A 14214-nucleotide genomic window follows, 5' to 3' on the forward strand; every position below is an offset into this window, starting at 1 on the left:
TCGGGATGTGAACGCTGTCTGTCAGAACAGCTTTTGCTTCCAGTGGATACATTACACCTGGCCCAAAGACAAGGATAAACAACATTTTTCCGTGTATCTTTGAGCTTGGAATGCATAGCTCTACAGTGTTACCTCGGGTTAAGTACTTAATTCATTCCGGAGGTCTGTACTTAATCTGAAACTGTTCTTAACCTGAAGCACCACTTTAGCTAATGGGGCCTCCTGCTGCCGCCGTGCCTCCGGAGCACGGTTTCTGTTCTCATCCTGAAGCAAAGTTCTTAACCTGAAGCAATATTTCTGGGTTAGCAGAGTCTGTAACCTGAAGTGTATGTAACCTGAGGCATATGTAACCCAAGGTACCACTGTACTTGACTGAACCGATTAAACTGATCAAAACTTCCTTGTTAGATATGCCAAGTTACCAAACTGGCTTTGTGAGTATGTATATAACATATGCCCAGTTTCCACAGGGAAAGAAGCCAAAGTGACTTCGCCTTTCATGTATAATGGGAAGGACTTATACGAATAGCAAAGCTCCCCCCCCCCTTGTTTGGCAAATAGGTGGGCACGCTCAGTGTCATCCAATCACCTGTGGCTGCTTTTCCTCCACCCCCTATGAGCAAGCAGCTCCACACCACCTCCCCTTTCTACTTTTAAGGCAGATGTTTAAGTAAAATCAGTCTGAACCGTTTGCTGCCTACAGATACAGAAATCCATATAATCTGAACATTATTGTTGGGTGAGTAAAGCTTGGGCTGAAAGTAAACCTGTATCGAAGTAGAAGCTTTGCAGCTTGGAAAACATTCATTGAAATGGTTTGTTGGTAGGAATTAGCAGTTAAGCGTACAAACTATATTGGAAACTATATTGAATGCTTAAAAGAAATATAGAAACGGGGTGTGGGGAGGAGGATTTTCTTCCTCAGGGAAGTGTCTGAAACTCTGATGGTGCTTTGCTTTTCTCAGTAAACACCTTAAGGATTCCACTGCTGGAATTTTGCAAAGATACTTATGTGCAGCATAGATGAAAACTGACAAATAATCTTGAAAATGTTTTAGCATAATTGAGCATCTGGGGCTGTCTTTTCTCCTTCTGCTGTAGCTTAATGGGCAGCTGTTCTAGAGTGATAAGGCTGGAAGGTGCAGGGAGGAGAACGCTTTGCTTTGGGATTCCCAGTGTGGCACCTGATGACACCAGGACAGCCTCTGGCACACAACCCACTCCCCTTGTACCTGCCAAGGCCTGCTACTTCTCTCAATTTTGCATTTTAAAAATTGAGGAGGGTTGGGCTTTTATTTTGGGGGTGGCCTGTTTTTTTGCCTGTGTTCCATTTGTTTTCAGTGTGTGTTTTGTCTGGCAGGATTCTGACAATCATCAGTTTTTCTTCTGTGAAATGGGTACCAATGACAGTTTCTTGGATTTCCTAATGTGTCTCCTGGGCCCAAAAGGCTGGGATCTCCAGGCTTAAGTTTCTAAAAACTTTTTTACAAGCTGCAACATGCATGCCGTTGCTATTTTTCCTTCTTTTTCTTTTTTTCATTTTTTAAAAGTTAGAGGAAGAGCCCTGGTGGCAAGTTTTTTACGAGTCGGTATATCAGAAATGGCAATCGTATTATCAGCAGAAGCTTGCAATAGCAATTGTATTTACCTGCAAAAGTATTGCCTTTCGAAAGCTGTAAAATGTGATACCCTTCCATACCTGCTGTGTTCAGAACAGATGTTCGAGTACTAGGCATCAGAAATAACTGAATATTTATTGTGACTGTTGTCGTACTTTCATAGGACAAGAGAGAAATGCAGCTGCAGCCCTATAAGAGTTATGGGCTAGGACTATCCTACTCTGGATAGTTGAATTAGCTAGAGCATGGTGTTGATAACACCAACTTTGCAAGTTCAATCCCCACAAGGTTTTCAACCTTTTTGAGTCCACAGCTCCCTTAACCAACTACATTCTTTTTGCGGCACCCCTGTGGGGCTCAGGAGCCCAGTTATGTCACCCCTTTCCTGCAGAACTGGCAGCCCCTCACCCTTTCTTGAACACCCTCCCTTGTGGAGTGTTCCCTCAGCCTCCTCTCCCCTCTCCTTGGGAGTCCTCTGTGCAGCTGCTGCCACTGTCCCTGGTCTCTGAGCTGCCCTCCTGCCCCAATGAGAGGTGCCTCCTCGCACTGCCCCACAGGGTCTGGGAATTGTCTGTCCATTCCCAACAGCAAGGCCTGGTGGAGTGGCTGGCTGGGCTCCCTCGCCCGCTTGCTTGCTTACTCCAAGGCCACCTTAGCTCCTGGCAACCAGCACTCCCCTGGCCAGCCCAGAGTCACCATTCGCCTGGGGAGCCTTTAGCCAGGGCTGCTGCAACAGCTTTGCAATCCTCTGGGAGGCAGAGACTCAAGAGGGCATGGGGGCAGGGGGAGGAAAAAGGGACAGAGGCCAGTGTTGCCCACAGCACCCCTGACCATCATTCAAGGTGCCCCAGGGTGCCACAGCACACTGGTTGAAAACCACAGCCATTTGGGATAGCTGCATATTCCTGCAATGCAGGGTTGGACTTGATGATTCTCAGGGTCCCTTCCAACAAGTCTATGATTCTATGGTTGCGAGGGCCCTGTGGATTATAGAACATAAATTGGTTTTTTTAAAAAGACTTTTTTTATTAAAAATTAAAACAAAACATATTATCCAGAAACATATCATCCTTATTTCCCCCCCACCCTCCCACACAAAACCCACCCCCCCACCCCCCGACTTCCCTCAGTTCTAGTATTTGATTTCTCTAAGAATGCTGTTTTCTGCATGTTACACATGTATAGATCCTCAAACTATTTAGCTGATTATTATCAATAAAAAGTTTGTGAATGTTTATTCAAAGCCAGCCAAGGAGTCCAGTTCGCTTTGTTATGTCTTCAAATACTTTGTAAAGGGTTCCCATTCATCTTTAAAGTTGCAGTTATCCTTGTCCCATAGCTTATATGTCCCGTAGCTTATACTTACCTGGCAGGGGAGACAACTTGATAATGGAACATAAATTGAAGGACGTTAGAGGGTAGAGTTGGTTTTGTTTTTTTAGTTTAGATTGTGAAGGTTAGAGTAGAAACTCCTATCAAGATACATTAGCAGGAGTAGGAATGCATAGACTAGTGAGATTAAATTTATTGCAAGAGCAGAGGGAGCTCTCATGTGGCAGAGGCTAGTGGGTGTTGTGAACTTTGTGTAATTTAGATTGGCTGCCTTTGGAACAGCAAAGTAAATGGTGCAATAAAACCTGTCCACAGAAAGCAGGAATAATTATGTATTTAAATGAATGAGTAACTACTGACATCCTAATTTTTGTGCAATATGGTATGCTTTGGAAAAGAGGTAACAACTTGGATTTTAAGTTGTTGGTATTTAGTAGTAGTACAAAAATGTGTTGAACAACATTTTCAGAGTATACCACAGACATATGCAATAGAAGGATGTTCATCTATCATCAAACCAGTTCAATGGTTTTTAATTTCAGTTCATAATGCTTTGCAACAGATGTGGTTTGCTAATATATATAAATTTACTGATAACACTTACATACTATTGGCTTTCAAACCATAGAATGTTAAAACAAAATTTAAAAATTCCTTCCAGTAGCACCTTAGAGACCAACTAAGTTTGTTATTTTGTTTCGGCTACAGCAGACCAACACAACTACCTACCTGTAACATAGAATGTTAAAATACAATAATGATAACAGAATAAAAAGAGTAAACAGATAATGGATTAAAAATTGAATGTTGTTGTTTTTATATAAAAAATCAACAGAAAGTTAAATAGCATAGTGACCTAGACAGTATTACTGATATAAAATTCAGAGGATTCATGATTTCACAATTTAAAAGTTTGAATTGGTTTGGGTTTTTTAAAGTCTGTACCTGGTGCCTAAAATGAAATAAAGTTTATTCTACACCTTGGGACAGGAGCGTATTTTAGCAGCAATTTGTGCAAAATGAATAGGACTCTGTAGTCAGTGACTCTCTGCTGCAATGTCATGTCGGTGAGCATTGCTGTGCTATGCAGCTTTTTATCTGGTGGATAAAACTGTGTAATTTTTATTACATATAAATGGTGGGTGGCATCTGCACAAGTCATGCATTGACTAGACCTATTGGAAATGGGACTTCTACCGTCATTGATCTCATTGGATCTACTCTTGACTTAGTCAGATGGCACTCTATGGCAAATTTGGAGGATTGCAAAATGCAGTAATCTCTCTTATTTTTCAGGCTCCTTCATCCAGAATGATAACCTGTGGACCAGCCTTCTCGTTCGCCCGGTGCCTCTTGCGGAGAAAAATCGTCACTGTGGACAGCCTTGAAGATAGCAAATTATGCCGCTGTTTATCCACCATGGACCTTATTGCCCTGGGAGTAGGAAGCACCCTCGGTGCTGGCGTTTACGTCCTAGCTGGAGAGGTTGCAAAAGCAAATTCCGGACCTAGCATTGTTGTTTCTTTCCTCATAGCAGCCTTGGCTTCCGTGATGGCAGGGCTTTGTTACGCAGAATTTGGTGCTCGCGTTCCAAAGACTGGCTCTGCCTATCTGTATACGTACGTCACTGTTGGCGAACTCTGGGCTTTTATCACTGGCTGGAATCTCATTTTGTCTTATGTCATAGGTGAGTTTGGAAGACCTCGGAGGCTCTTAAGAAAACGCCAACCACAGCCTACTTGGCTTTTGTGACCTGGCTGCTGTTCATAACTGGAGTAATCTTCCGCTTTCATGCATAAATGTGCACACAGAGAGGGGGAGAACACTTTTGGGGGGACATGCTCTCGATGTTCCTGACCTTTTGGTGGCTATTGGCAGCAGTGTGAGTGGGACAATATCCAGCAGCCAGCAAAATGAGAAGGGAATAGAATTGCAATGCACTGAAATGATGAGAGGTGAATGGCATATGGGCTAGGAAAAAGGTTCTTCAAGCACAAGAATAGGATGTGGATCCCTGTAGTGGTTATGGAAACCAAAGGAAATGAACCATAGTCATATTAGTTATTCTCTTGGTGTATGTGACTAAATTAAATATACCACTACACTACATGACGATTTGACTTTTCAGGCATTAATGAGCTCAGGTTCTTACCTTCTGCATTTTATTTTCAAAATTTACCCTATAAAGTTGGTTGGGCTGATGTGACTTGCCCATTGTCAACCTGTAAACAAAATTGCTAGTGGAGAATTGACCTCTTGCCTCCCATGTCCCACTCCAACACTTTTTCTACTATGCCACACTTGTGCACAAGCCACGTGTAGATTCCAAAGATAAAATTATGCTCTCTGAGAGGTCAACATCAAACAATCCCCAGATTGCCTTTGATGACATGCCTCTTTTGACAAGGAGGACAAAGCCTTTGATGTCACTGCAAACATCCAGCATATTTTCTAAATAGTGGTATAGATAGTTTTTTTTTTTTTTTTTTTTTTTGCAAATAAATAATTTTTGCTAATATAATTCTTAGAACAATTACTTGGTTTCTCTTGTCTTCAACCGTTGTGTGAATAATGTTGGGTGTGTGGTGCAGCATTCATCTTCCTTTTGAAGACAAAGCAGCAAGAGTTTCTCAGATTGTCATCGAACATGAGGCCCCCGTGCTTATTCCTGAAATTCTCACTGCATAGAGCAACCAGTGTGGTCCTGGGAATGTGCACGCATGGAAGAAGCAGTTTCTGACTCTGTGTTAATGTGAATAACTGCTGGGAATTTGCAGCCAGGACTAGGCAAATGCAGAGACCCATTTCTCAGTCACTGCCAGGAAGCAACAGCTGGGACTGGGGGACATGATTGGTTAGGCATTGTTCCTCCACATGGGTATATCCCTTGGGATGCTCTGCATGGAAAACGCTTCACAGTTCCACCCAGTTGGTTGCTGTAAATATTAAATAAATTAACTGTTTGTGCTGTCAGTTGGTACAATGTTGTTGCTAGAAATAACAATACAATGCATTGCAACAACAGGGCACCCGTGAAATAAAGTCATAGCATGTAGAAAAATGAACTCACGCTGTAGCAAAAAAAAAGAAGAAGCACTAAATAGACTGAAAATGCACATTTCCTCGTGAAGCATGTATTCTAAGAAGAATGTAGAGTTTTTGACAAGATTTCCAGAAAATGGGGTAAGGCCAATGCTATTCCCACTCAAAGTAGATCCACTGAACTTACTGGAAATGGCTGACTTAAATTCATTAATTTCAGTGTGTCAACTTTGAGTAGAATTAGCACTGGGTACAATTTGCTATCTCATTTCATTGCTTCATCAAAACCAACTTAGAAATGAGGAATTTCTCATGGTAACAGCTGAAAATAACCTTCTGGCCTGTATCGGGTCTCTTCCAAAAAACCATATTATCCGATGTGAGTCATCTGCAGTTTCCCAAATGGGGATTTATTGTTTCCAAAATAGAAATTTATTCCCAACATTAGGAAGGGGCACAAGGCTGCAACATAACACAAAACCACATCCAGAATAGAGAAGAGCAGAGATATGGCCTCAATAGCCCAATATGTATCAATAACAGCGAAAGATTCCACAGCATTAAATATATAATAATGCCTAGTAAATACATGTAGGTTTTGTCTTTTACAATTCTTATAATTGCATTGTGATGTCCATTGTTTTTGTTCCATTTCATTAAGGTACATCAAGTGTAGCAAGAGCGTGGAGTGGTACCTTTGATGAACTCCTTGGGAAACAAATTGGTTACTTTTTCAGGACCTACTTCAGAATGAATTACTCAGGTCTAGCAGAGTACCCAGATTTTTTTGCTGTCTGCCTTATATTGCTCCTAGCAGGTAAAATATATATACTTAATATTCATTTTTCTTATCGTCATTTTGTTAATGGGGAAATTCTGCCCAGATGGCAGGGTATGTTTAGCCTCAAGCATGACGTATCAGCAAGTTTAGGAATCCCATCAAGCTGTGGGCCAAAAAAATTGGTTCTAGTTTTTATTCTGTCATTTTTGTTTCCTTTTGAACAATATCTTCATACCTCAGTTTAGGTCTATGATATCCTAATTTCTAGTGGAGCTCACACATGCATATCCTTGCAATTCTAGATTATAATTTATTGAACTACTTGTGGAAATGTTTGTGCGTGTACTGGATATGTATCATACAAGGGTACAATCTTTAGGAAATGAAAATGAAAATTCTAATCCAGTGCAGCCCATTTTTGAAGAAATGTTTATTTTAAACATATTCATTACTGGATTAATCTGCTCCAGTAAAAGTTAGCAAGAGTAGCTAGATAACTTTGTTCTTCATATCATTTATATTTGTAATAATATAATAATAATAATAGTTGTTGTTGTTCTTTTATTTATACCCCACCCATCTGGCTGGGTTTCCCCAGCCACTCTCAGCAACTTAAAGCATATGTAAAAGCATAATAAAAACATCAAGTGTTAAAAACCTCCCAAACAGGGCTGCCTTCAAGTGTCTTCTAAAAAATAATATTAATTGTATTGCTTTTGGTCAGAAAAATAGACTTAATGTCAGAGATATAAGTTTGAGCTCTCGACTATTGCCTCTTCTTCTCAAGCCAGGGCTGGTCCACACATTCACTAGTCTAGGAATCTCATATGCATAATGAGTAAGAAGCTTATGCCCATGTTACCTGTTGCATGTACAATGCTATGCCCTTCACGGGTAGATGCATATGTACAATTCCAACAATCTCCCTAACTCGAAGGCCATGTGGAATTTAAAAATAATCACCATCAGGTAGAGTTGTGTTGTGCGTGTGCTGGTGGATATAAGGCCATTTGCTTCTGACCTGTGAAAGGGATTTCTAGGTGGAGCTTATCTCCTATTCTGAGGTCATGTTTACATCCCCAGAGAAAAATATGGACTTGAATGCTTTCTGTGTGTACAGAATTTCCAGCTTGGTGAGTCTGTGAACCAGCCTTATGAGATAGCTCATGTAAACAAAACATTATCAAATTGTAATAAGCATACTATTAGAAATGCTAACATGTAGACCTTAATCATGTTACTTAATTTAAAAAATATTGTTTTATAGGCCTATTATCATTTGGAGTCAAAGAATCTGCATGGGTGAATAAAATCTTCACTGCTGTTAACATCTTGGTCCTCCTCTTCGTGATGACTTCTGGTTTTGTGAAAGGCGATCTTCATAACTGGAAGAAAACAGAAGAATTTCTTATAAACTACACAGTATACATAGAGTAATACAGGGTTTTTGTGTTTGCTTTACTGCTTTGGTTGCTTAGAATGGAGATAATAATCTATAAGCTATGTGATGGGATTTATCCATGTTTTAATAAAAATAAATGTAACCTTTTAGATTTAATGCCCAACTAACAGTTGCATCGTCAACCGAGAGTGAGAAAAGCATTTTATTTTATTTTTGGCTAGAGGTCAGACATTTTCAATGTCACATTTTGGTTGTAATATCCTGGCTTGATCCAAAGCTGGAAACCATAATTTCCAGCTTTGGGTGAAAAAGGAAAGCAGTAAATTACAGGCTTCCTGATTTAATCACCTCAAAAGGGAAAACAGAAAAGCAAAACAGCTGCTTATACAGGCAAAGGGTTTGTGCATTTCTCATCTTATTAGGCCAACATCATCATCCAAGCTAGTTCATTATGGTCCTCATAGGCAGTTCATTTTTCATGCAGTGAATACTGCTAAATACCACATCCGTACGCAGGGAAACTTGTCACAGAGCTGCAAAATCCCTCTGATAGCAATAAGTAGCTAAAAGTGAGTTCTAAATGTCCTGACATTTTCGGTGCTTAAGTCCAAACCTGCAATTTCAATGTGCATTGGGCTTTGAACCCTGCACTGTTTCCATGCTCAGCTCATATCTTTCTGTGCTACGTATGGGAACAGTCATGGCATCGAGACTTTAAATGTATTTGGGGGGTGGTTCTGACACTTCAGGAAAAAGGGCAATAAAGCAAAGAATAAAAAGCACCTGTGCACAATTAACCTTTGATTTATGTGTGTGAATGTTGAGAGCCACTGTTGTGCACCCAACCACTCAAGTTATGATGTGGGGTTTGTAAGTCCCATGCCTACACAGGATACGACGTAATGATTATTATTTGGGTTTTTTTAGAAACCTGTCATCTTCTGAAAATGTGACAAGTGCATTTGGAGTTGGTGGCTTCATGCCATATGGCTTTACAGGAACACTGGCTGGTGCTGCAACCTGCTTTTATGCTTTTATAGGATTTGATTGCATCGCAACAACTGGTAAGCTGCCTTTAAAAAAAAGGGCCATGCAGTTGAAGTTGTGATTTACATGTGCTGGAGCTGTAGTGTAAAACCACTGTGTTCCTATAGCATGATCCTATACATTTTAGAGAAAGACCTGCAGACGCAATGCTAGAGTGCATGCTTTGCATTCAAAAGGCTCTTGGTTCTCAGGGTTGCTATATTTCAAAAAGTGACATGTGTTGCCATACGTCCAGATTTTCCAGGACATTTTGACAATTTCCACCCAGACACTGCTTCCGAATGCAGCATTCCAGATATGTCTGGGGAATTCTGGACTATGGCAACCCTATTGTTTCTTCACTTGATGGTGTTTCCAGTTAAAAGGATTTCCAGTAGCAGGGCTGAAAGAGACCTTTGCTTGAGTCTGTAGGCAGGTTGCTAAGCTTTTTGGACCTGTGGGCACTTTTGCAAACTGTACACACAGAGATGAGCAGTCACACTGCAGCCTATTCTACTGGCTACAACAGAATGCTTCTTTCAAGCCTAATTTTCAGCAGGGGGGAGGTGGAGGTAACCCTGTGATCATTGTGGAGGGTCTCTGTGGGCGCATGTGTGCCCACAGGCACTATGTTGGCAACCTCTGTTATTACTCCAGGTAAGCATGCATAGGGGTTGCAGAGCAGAAGCCACCAAACACTCTGATGCAATCTTTGTTCATTCCTCTCTTGGCCTGAAAATCTTACCAACTCTGCCCCATTCATTCTGTATCACAAACAGAATGGCAAGATCTGTTTCTTGCCGCACTTTAAAATCCATTCAGCATGATAATCTGTAATTGACATAAATTACATAGGCCAAAGGAGAGACATCTTGTCCTCCTTTTTAATTTGTTGCATGTTCTAAAAAGGCATTAAATCGGTTTTAAGAACCATGTTATCTGTCTCTCCAAGGCATATATATTAAGTTCTACTTTGTGACTTCATGCTCAGTCGCCCCTAATAATTGGAAATATCATGCGTAGGCTCAGTACACTGAGAACCTCTAAAACCTGCTTTCTCAGCCAGAGGTAGCATACAGTGTTTCTATGGTAGTTTTTTTCCACTCCTACATTACACCATTTGCTCCCTCACTTGGCTTAGAGTATTCACAAGTTTCTATCAAAGAGCTATGTTTTCATTTCCTCTTCCTCACTCCCTGTATCATCCAGGCTGGTTTGTTTGTTTTTGGCCTGTAGCAATTTTTTGAACTTTCATTGCAATCACAGACCAATCCTATCAGACAAAGCACTTTTATCTTACCTGGTTTGAAGGTGTTATTGGTGACCCTGTAGTAGTGCCTCTGTGCTTTGCTTACCTGCCCACTATCCCTTTTCCACTACCTGTTTGACGACACCACCCTTTTTCCCCCTCTCTCTCTCAGCACAATAGCAGTTATTTCTGAATTAGCATGCGTAGTACTGTGCTGCTGTGATATATAAATTGGTGTATTTTAAAATATCCCCCCCCCCGGCCAATAATACTTGTTTTTATCTTCACAAATCACACAGAATTCAATTTAGACCAGTAACTTGATCCCATCTGGAGTTTCTGTGTTTTTCAGTACTCCTGCTAGATAAAAAGTAAAGTCTTTTGTATAAAAAATAAATCTCACTTTGCCCAAGTGGACACACAATCTCACTGTTTGCCATCTTCCGTACTCTTATTCACACTAAGAATAAAATGTCGTTTTTCTCCATAGGGGAAGAAGTCAAGAATCCCCAGAAAGCCATACCTATTGGGATTGTAACTTCCTTGCTTGTCTGCTTCTTGGCCTACTTTGGTGTTTCAGCTGCTTTAACTCTGATGATGCCGTACTATTTAATTGATGAGAAAAGTCCTCTCCCTGTAGCCTTTGAGTATGTCGGATGGGGCCCAGCGAAATATGTTGTAGCAGTGGGATCTCTGTGTGCTTTATCGACAAGGTAAAAATAAGGAAAACTAAGTCATTGCCAGGAAAATGGAGCTATTTTTAAAAGTTTTGATTCATTAGGTTTGCTAAACAGAGATGTTTAGAATAATAATGTAGTTTGTTACGGGTCAAATGTAGCTCAGCTGTGTAAGTCAACTATTTAAGTTCTTATTTTGTGAACTTTTTCCTTGTGAAAGGAAAAGTTACGTTCATGAGTTCATCTCTTTCTGCCTGTGCTAATTTATTGACCATCATATTTGCTGAATATTGTTAAGAATGCACTGGAGTAATATTAAAATACATGTAGTAGTGTGGGTAATGAAAGTATATTTAAGTACTTTTTCCAGGCTTGGATTCTTGGGGGTTTTTTGGGGTTTTTTTTTAAAAAAGCATATATTGAAAATGCATGTTTTAACATAATTTTGGTGTAAAATCAGGGGAAGTGTAATTTTGCAGAAACCTTATGCTCAAATTTGTCTGAACTATCCAAAATCCATCATGAAAGTGTCTGCATTTCTAAATATAAGCATGTACTAAAGAAGCTGCATCTAATTTGGGCTTCATAAATCACTTACACTGGCTGCGTTTCCACTTGAAGTGGCTTTACCATAGGAATCATAAGGTTGGAAAAGACCCCCACGATTATTAGGACCACCCTTCCTGTCCTACTCAGTTCAAAGTAAATGTGGCTTAATTGCAAATTGCTCAAGCAAGCATTTAGTGCAGGGATTCAGTGTTTTTAAAACTTACCAGGGCTGTACAAGCTTCCTAACATTTGCATATGCTTATTTCATTAACAGTGCCGAGGCTGCTTAGCTGATATGGCATTTAAAATCATACAGTTTAGCATACACTGTGACCTGTTTAGCATCCTGCAGCGAATTAAGTAAGATGTCACGTTTACTTCACTTTTGTCAAATGCAGACATATCACACCTAGTCGCTTGATCATGTCCCGGTGCCTCCATATGGGCTTGTTGCAGCAGGGACACTGCATACAAGCTGACTGGGATTAATGTTTACAAGAGAGCAGGCAGACCTTGGGCCACCCTGTAAAAGACCCATAAGATATCTGGGAATCTGGCAATGTGCAGATTCTGGAGCAGACCCCAGTCCAGTCCAAGTCCAGGAGGATTGGATCACTGGGTCTGTCAGATTGTTTCACCAATCCTATTTGGCATGAGGGTTCCGTTAGAACACAGATTGGGCAAAGAGGTACTTAACAAGAATGAAGTTTTAGCCTTAAATGACTTAATACATGATATAATGGGTTTTTGGCATTTTAAGAAAGTGTTTTCTGATATTGCCTGTTTCAATCCTGCTGCCTGGTGCAATCATTCAAGGTGCTGGTGACGCTTAATTGCATTGCAAGTATTACTACATGTTTTCTACTGGTATACCATTTTGGGGGGAAACTGCAGTGAAGGCTCAAGTTTCTTCAGTTTTGAGTATTTTACTCCAACTGTTACAGGCATTCTAAAATCATAAATAAAACAAATCACATGATCACAAGTGACTAATGGTGTAATATATAGCATTAAGATATTAATAGTTAAATTGATAGATTTTTCAGTCAATTAAAAAAAAAAGTAAACCACAAGAGTTACCATTACAATTCACCAGGTTAATCTAACATTTTGGGGCCTTCCTCTGCAAACCTGGAGGTTTTGTGTCAGCAGCTTATCTTTGAAATATGGGTAGGAATATTACCGTAATTCTGCCTTAATCATTGGCATAGGACAGATCACTTAATTAGGTTTGAAACAAACCTCTCTTCAGAGGATATAGGAAATAACGACACAAGAATTTTACTGTGAGGACCCTGCAACGCCCAAGTAGAAAAGTGTAGTTGAGGTTCCACCCCTCCAAATATTGTGAGGAAATCTTTGTGCCTGTGACAGATGCAATGTGATCTCTGTGGTGAAGAAGGTGAGGGTGTTGCTCCATACAGAGAAATACATTCTGTGATCCCTGAAAGTGTTTGAAATACTGTAGACCATAAAGGCTGCAAAGTACTCTGTGCATTAAAAAAAAAAAAAGCCTGCACACAATATATAAAAATTAATTGAATGGTTGAAGAAACTTGTGTCTTAACTGCAGTGTATCTCATGTACAATTTTATCTCCATCCCATCCCACATTTCTGGTATCGTATGCTGTTAATTGGCCTTGTTTCTTTTTTGCTCTAATGCATTGCATGACTTTGTGTTGGCCATGTTGCATGTTCTTTTGCTTTTTATCCAGTCTCCTTGGATCCATTTTCCCAATGCCGCGTGTAATCTATGCTATGGCGGAGGATGGGTTGCTTTTCAAATGTCTAGCTCGTATCAATCCCAAAACGAAGACTCCTCTTGTTGCTACTTTGTCATCAGGTGCTGTAGCAGGTGAGGCTCTAAGCAAATTTATTATCAGGAAAAGGGACATCTTCACCCATGATCAAATGTAGATTCTGAAGCAGTTGCAGCTCAAATGATAAAATCTGAATCTCAAGAGTTCAACTATTAAACCTTTGGTGTTTGTTTCCAGCCTCGCTTTTGGTTATTGGAAGTGCATTTTACACATATAGTTTCCCTTTTCTTCCCATGTCTGTGTTTTGGATTGTCTGTTAGTGCATAATATTCTTACTGTGGCATTTGAACAATTACATTTTTTTGTTCTAGTCTTCTGGGCTCTATGTTCCCTTTGCCCCGCATTCTGTTTGCCATGGCACGAGATGGTTTACTCTTTAGATTTCTTGCCAAAGTGAGCAAGAGGCAGTCTCCAGTTGCTGCCACAATGACAGCAGGGCTCATCTCCGGTAAGCTCTTAAAGCAGGTCTTGCCTAACTGGGACCTCAACCCCGTTTTCACGTGCAAAATTTATGTTAATAAGATGGGCCTGCTTGCTAACTTCCTGTGCATGCAAATTGGGGACAAAACTGCTGACTAATCAGAAGAAGCAACAATTCTGAATTGTGGTGGCGGTGCTGGTGCTGGTTGTGGAGGAGCAAGCTCATTGGAGGACCTCTCCAAAGCTTTCCTCTGCTGTGACTAATGGTACCTTTTTATGCATATGCAAAGAAGGAA

The 14214-nt window shown here is 40.4% G+C and overlaps 1 protein-coding gene and 1 long non-coding RNA gene across 6 annotated transcripts in view; both read left to right on the forward strand.

The window, feature by feature from the left end:
* LOC307223680 overlaps window positions 1-14214 on the forward strand; it is a 116849-nt gene that overhangs the window by 64647 nt on the left and 37988 nt on the right. The window lies entirely within an intron of this gene.
* The window catches only part of SLC7A2 (solute carrier family 7 member 2), a 52327-nt gene that overhangs the window by 25778 nt on the left and 12335 nt on the right, over window positions 1-14214 (forward strand). For 3 of the 5 annotated variants that reach the window (XM_079989719.1, XM_079989723.1, XM_079989721.1), the window contains exons 2-7: window positions 4248-4638; window positions 6655-6810; window positions 8042-8207; window positions 9104-9240; window positions 10942-11164; window positions 13394-13533. In XM_079989719.1, the coding sequence (XP_079845845.1) occupies window positions 4263-4638; window positions 6655-6810; window positions 8042-8207; window positions 9104-9240; window positions 10942-11164; window positions 13394-13533 (1198 nt within the window). In that variant the 5' untranslated portion in view covers window positions 4248-4262. Of the gene's footprint in view, window positions 1-602; window positions 740-4247; window positions 4639-6654; window positions 6811-8041; window positions 8208-9103; window positions 9241-10941; window positions 11165-13393; window positions 13534-13809; window positions 13947-14214 lie in introns of those variants that run through there. The other 2 variants (XM_079989720.1, XM_079989722.1) reach the window with 2 other exon arrangements.

This window comes from Podarcis cretensis, assembly GCF_951804945.1.
Source record: "Podarcis cretensis genome assembly, chromosome: 9".
NCBI classification, from domain to species: domain Eukaryota; kingdom Metazoa; phylum Chordata; class Lepidosauria; order Squamata; family Lacertidae; genus Podarcis; species Podarcis cretensis.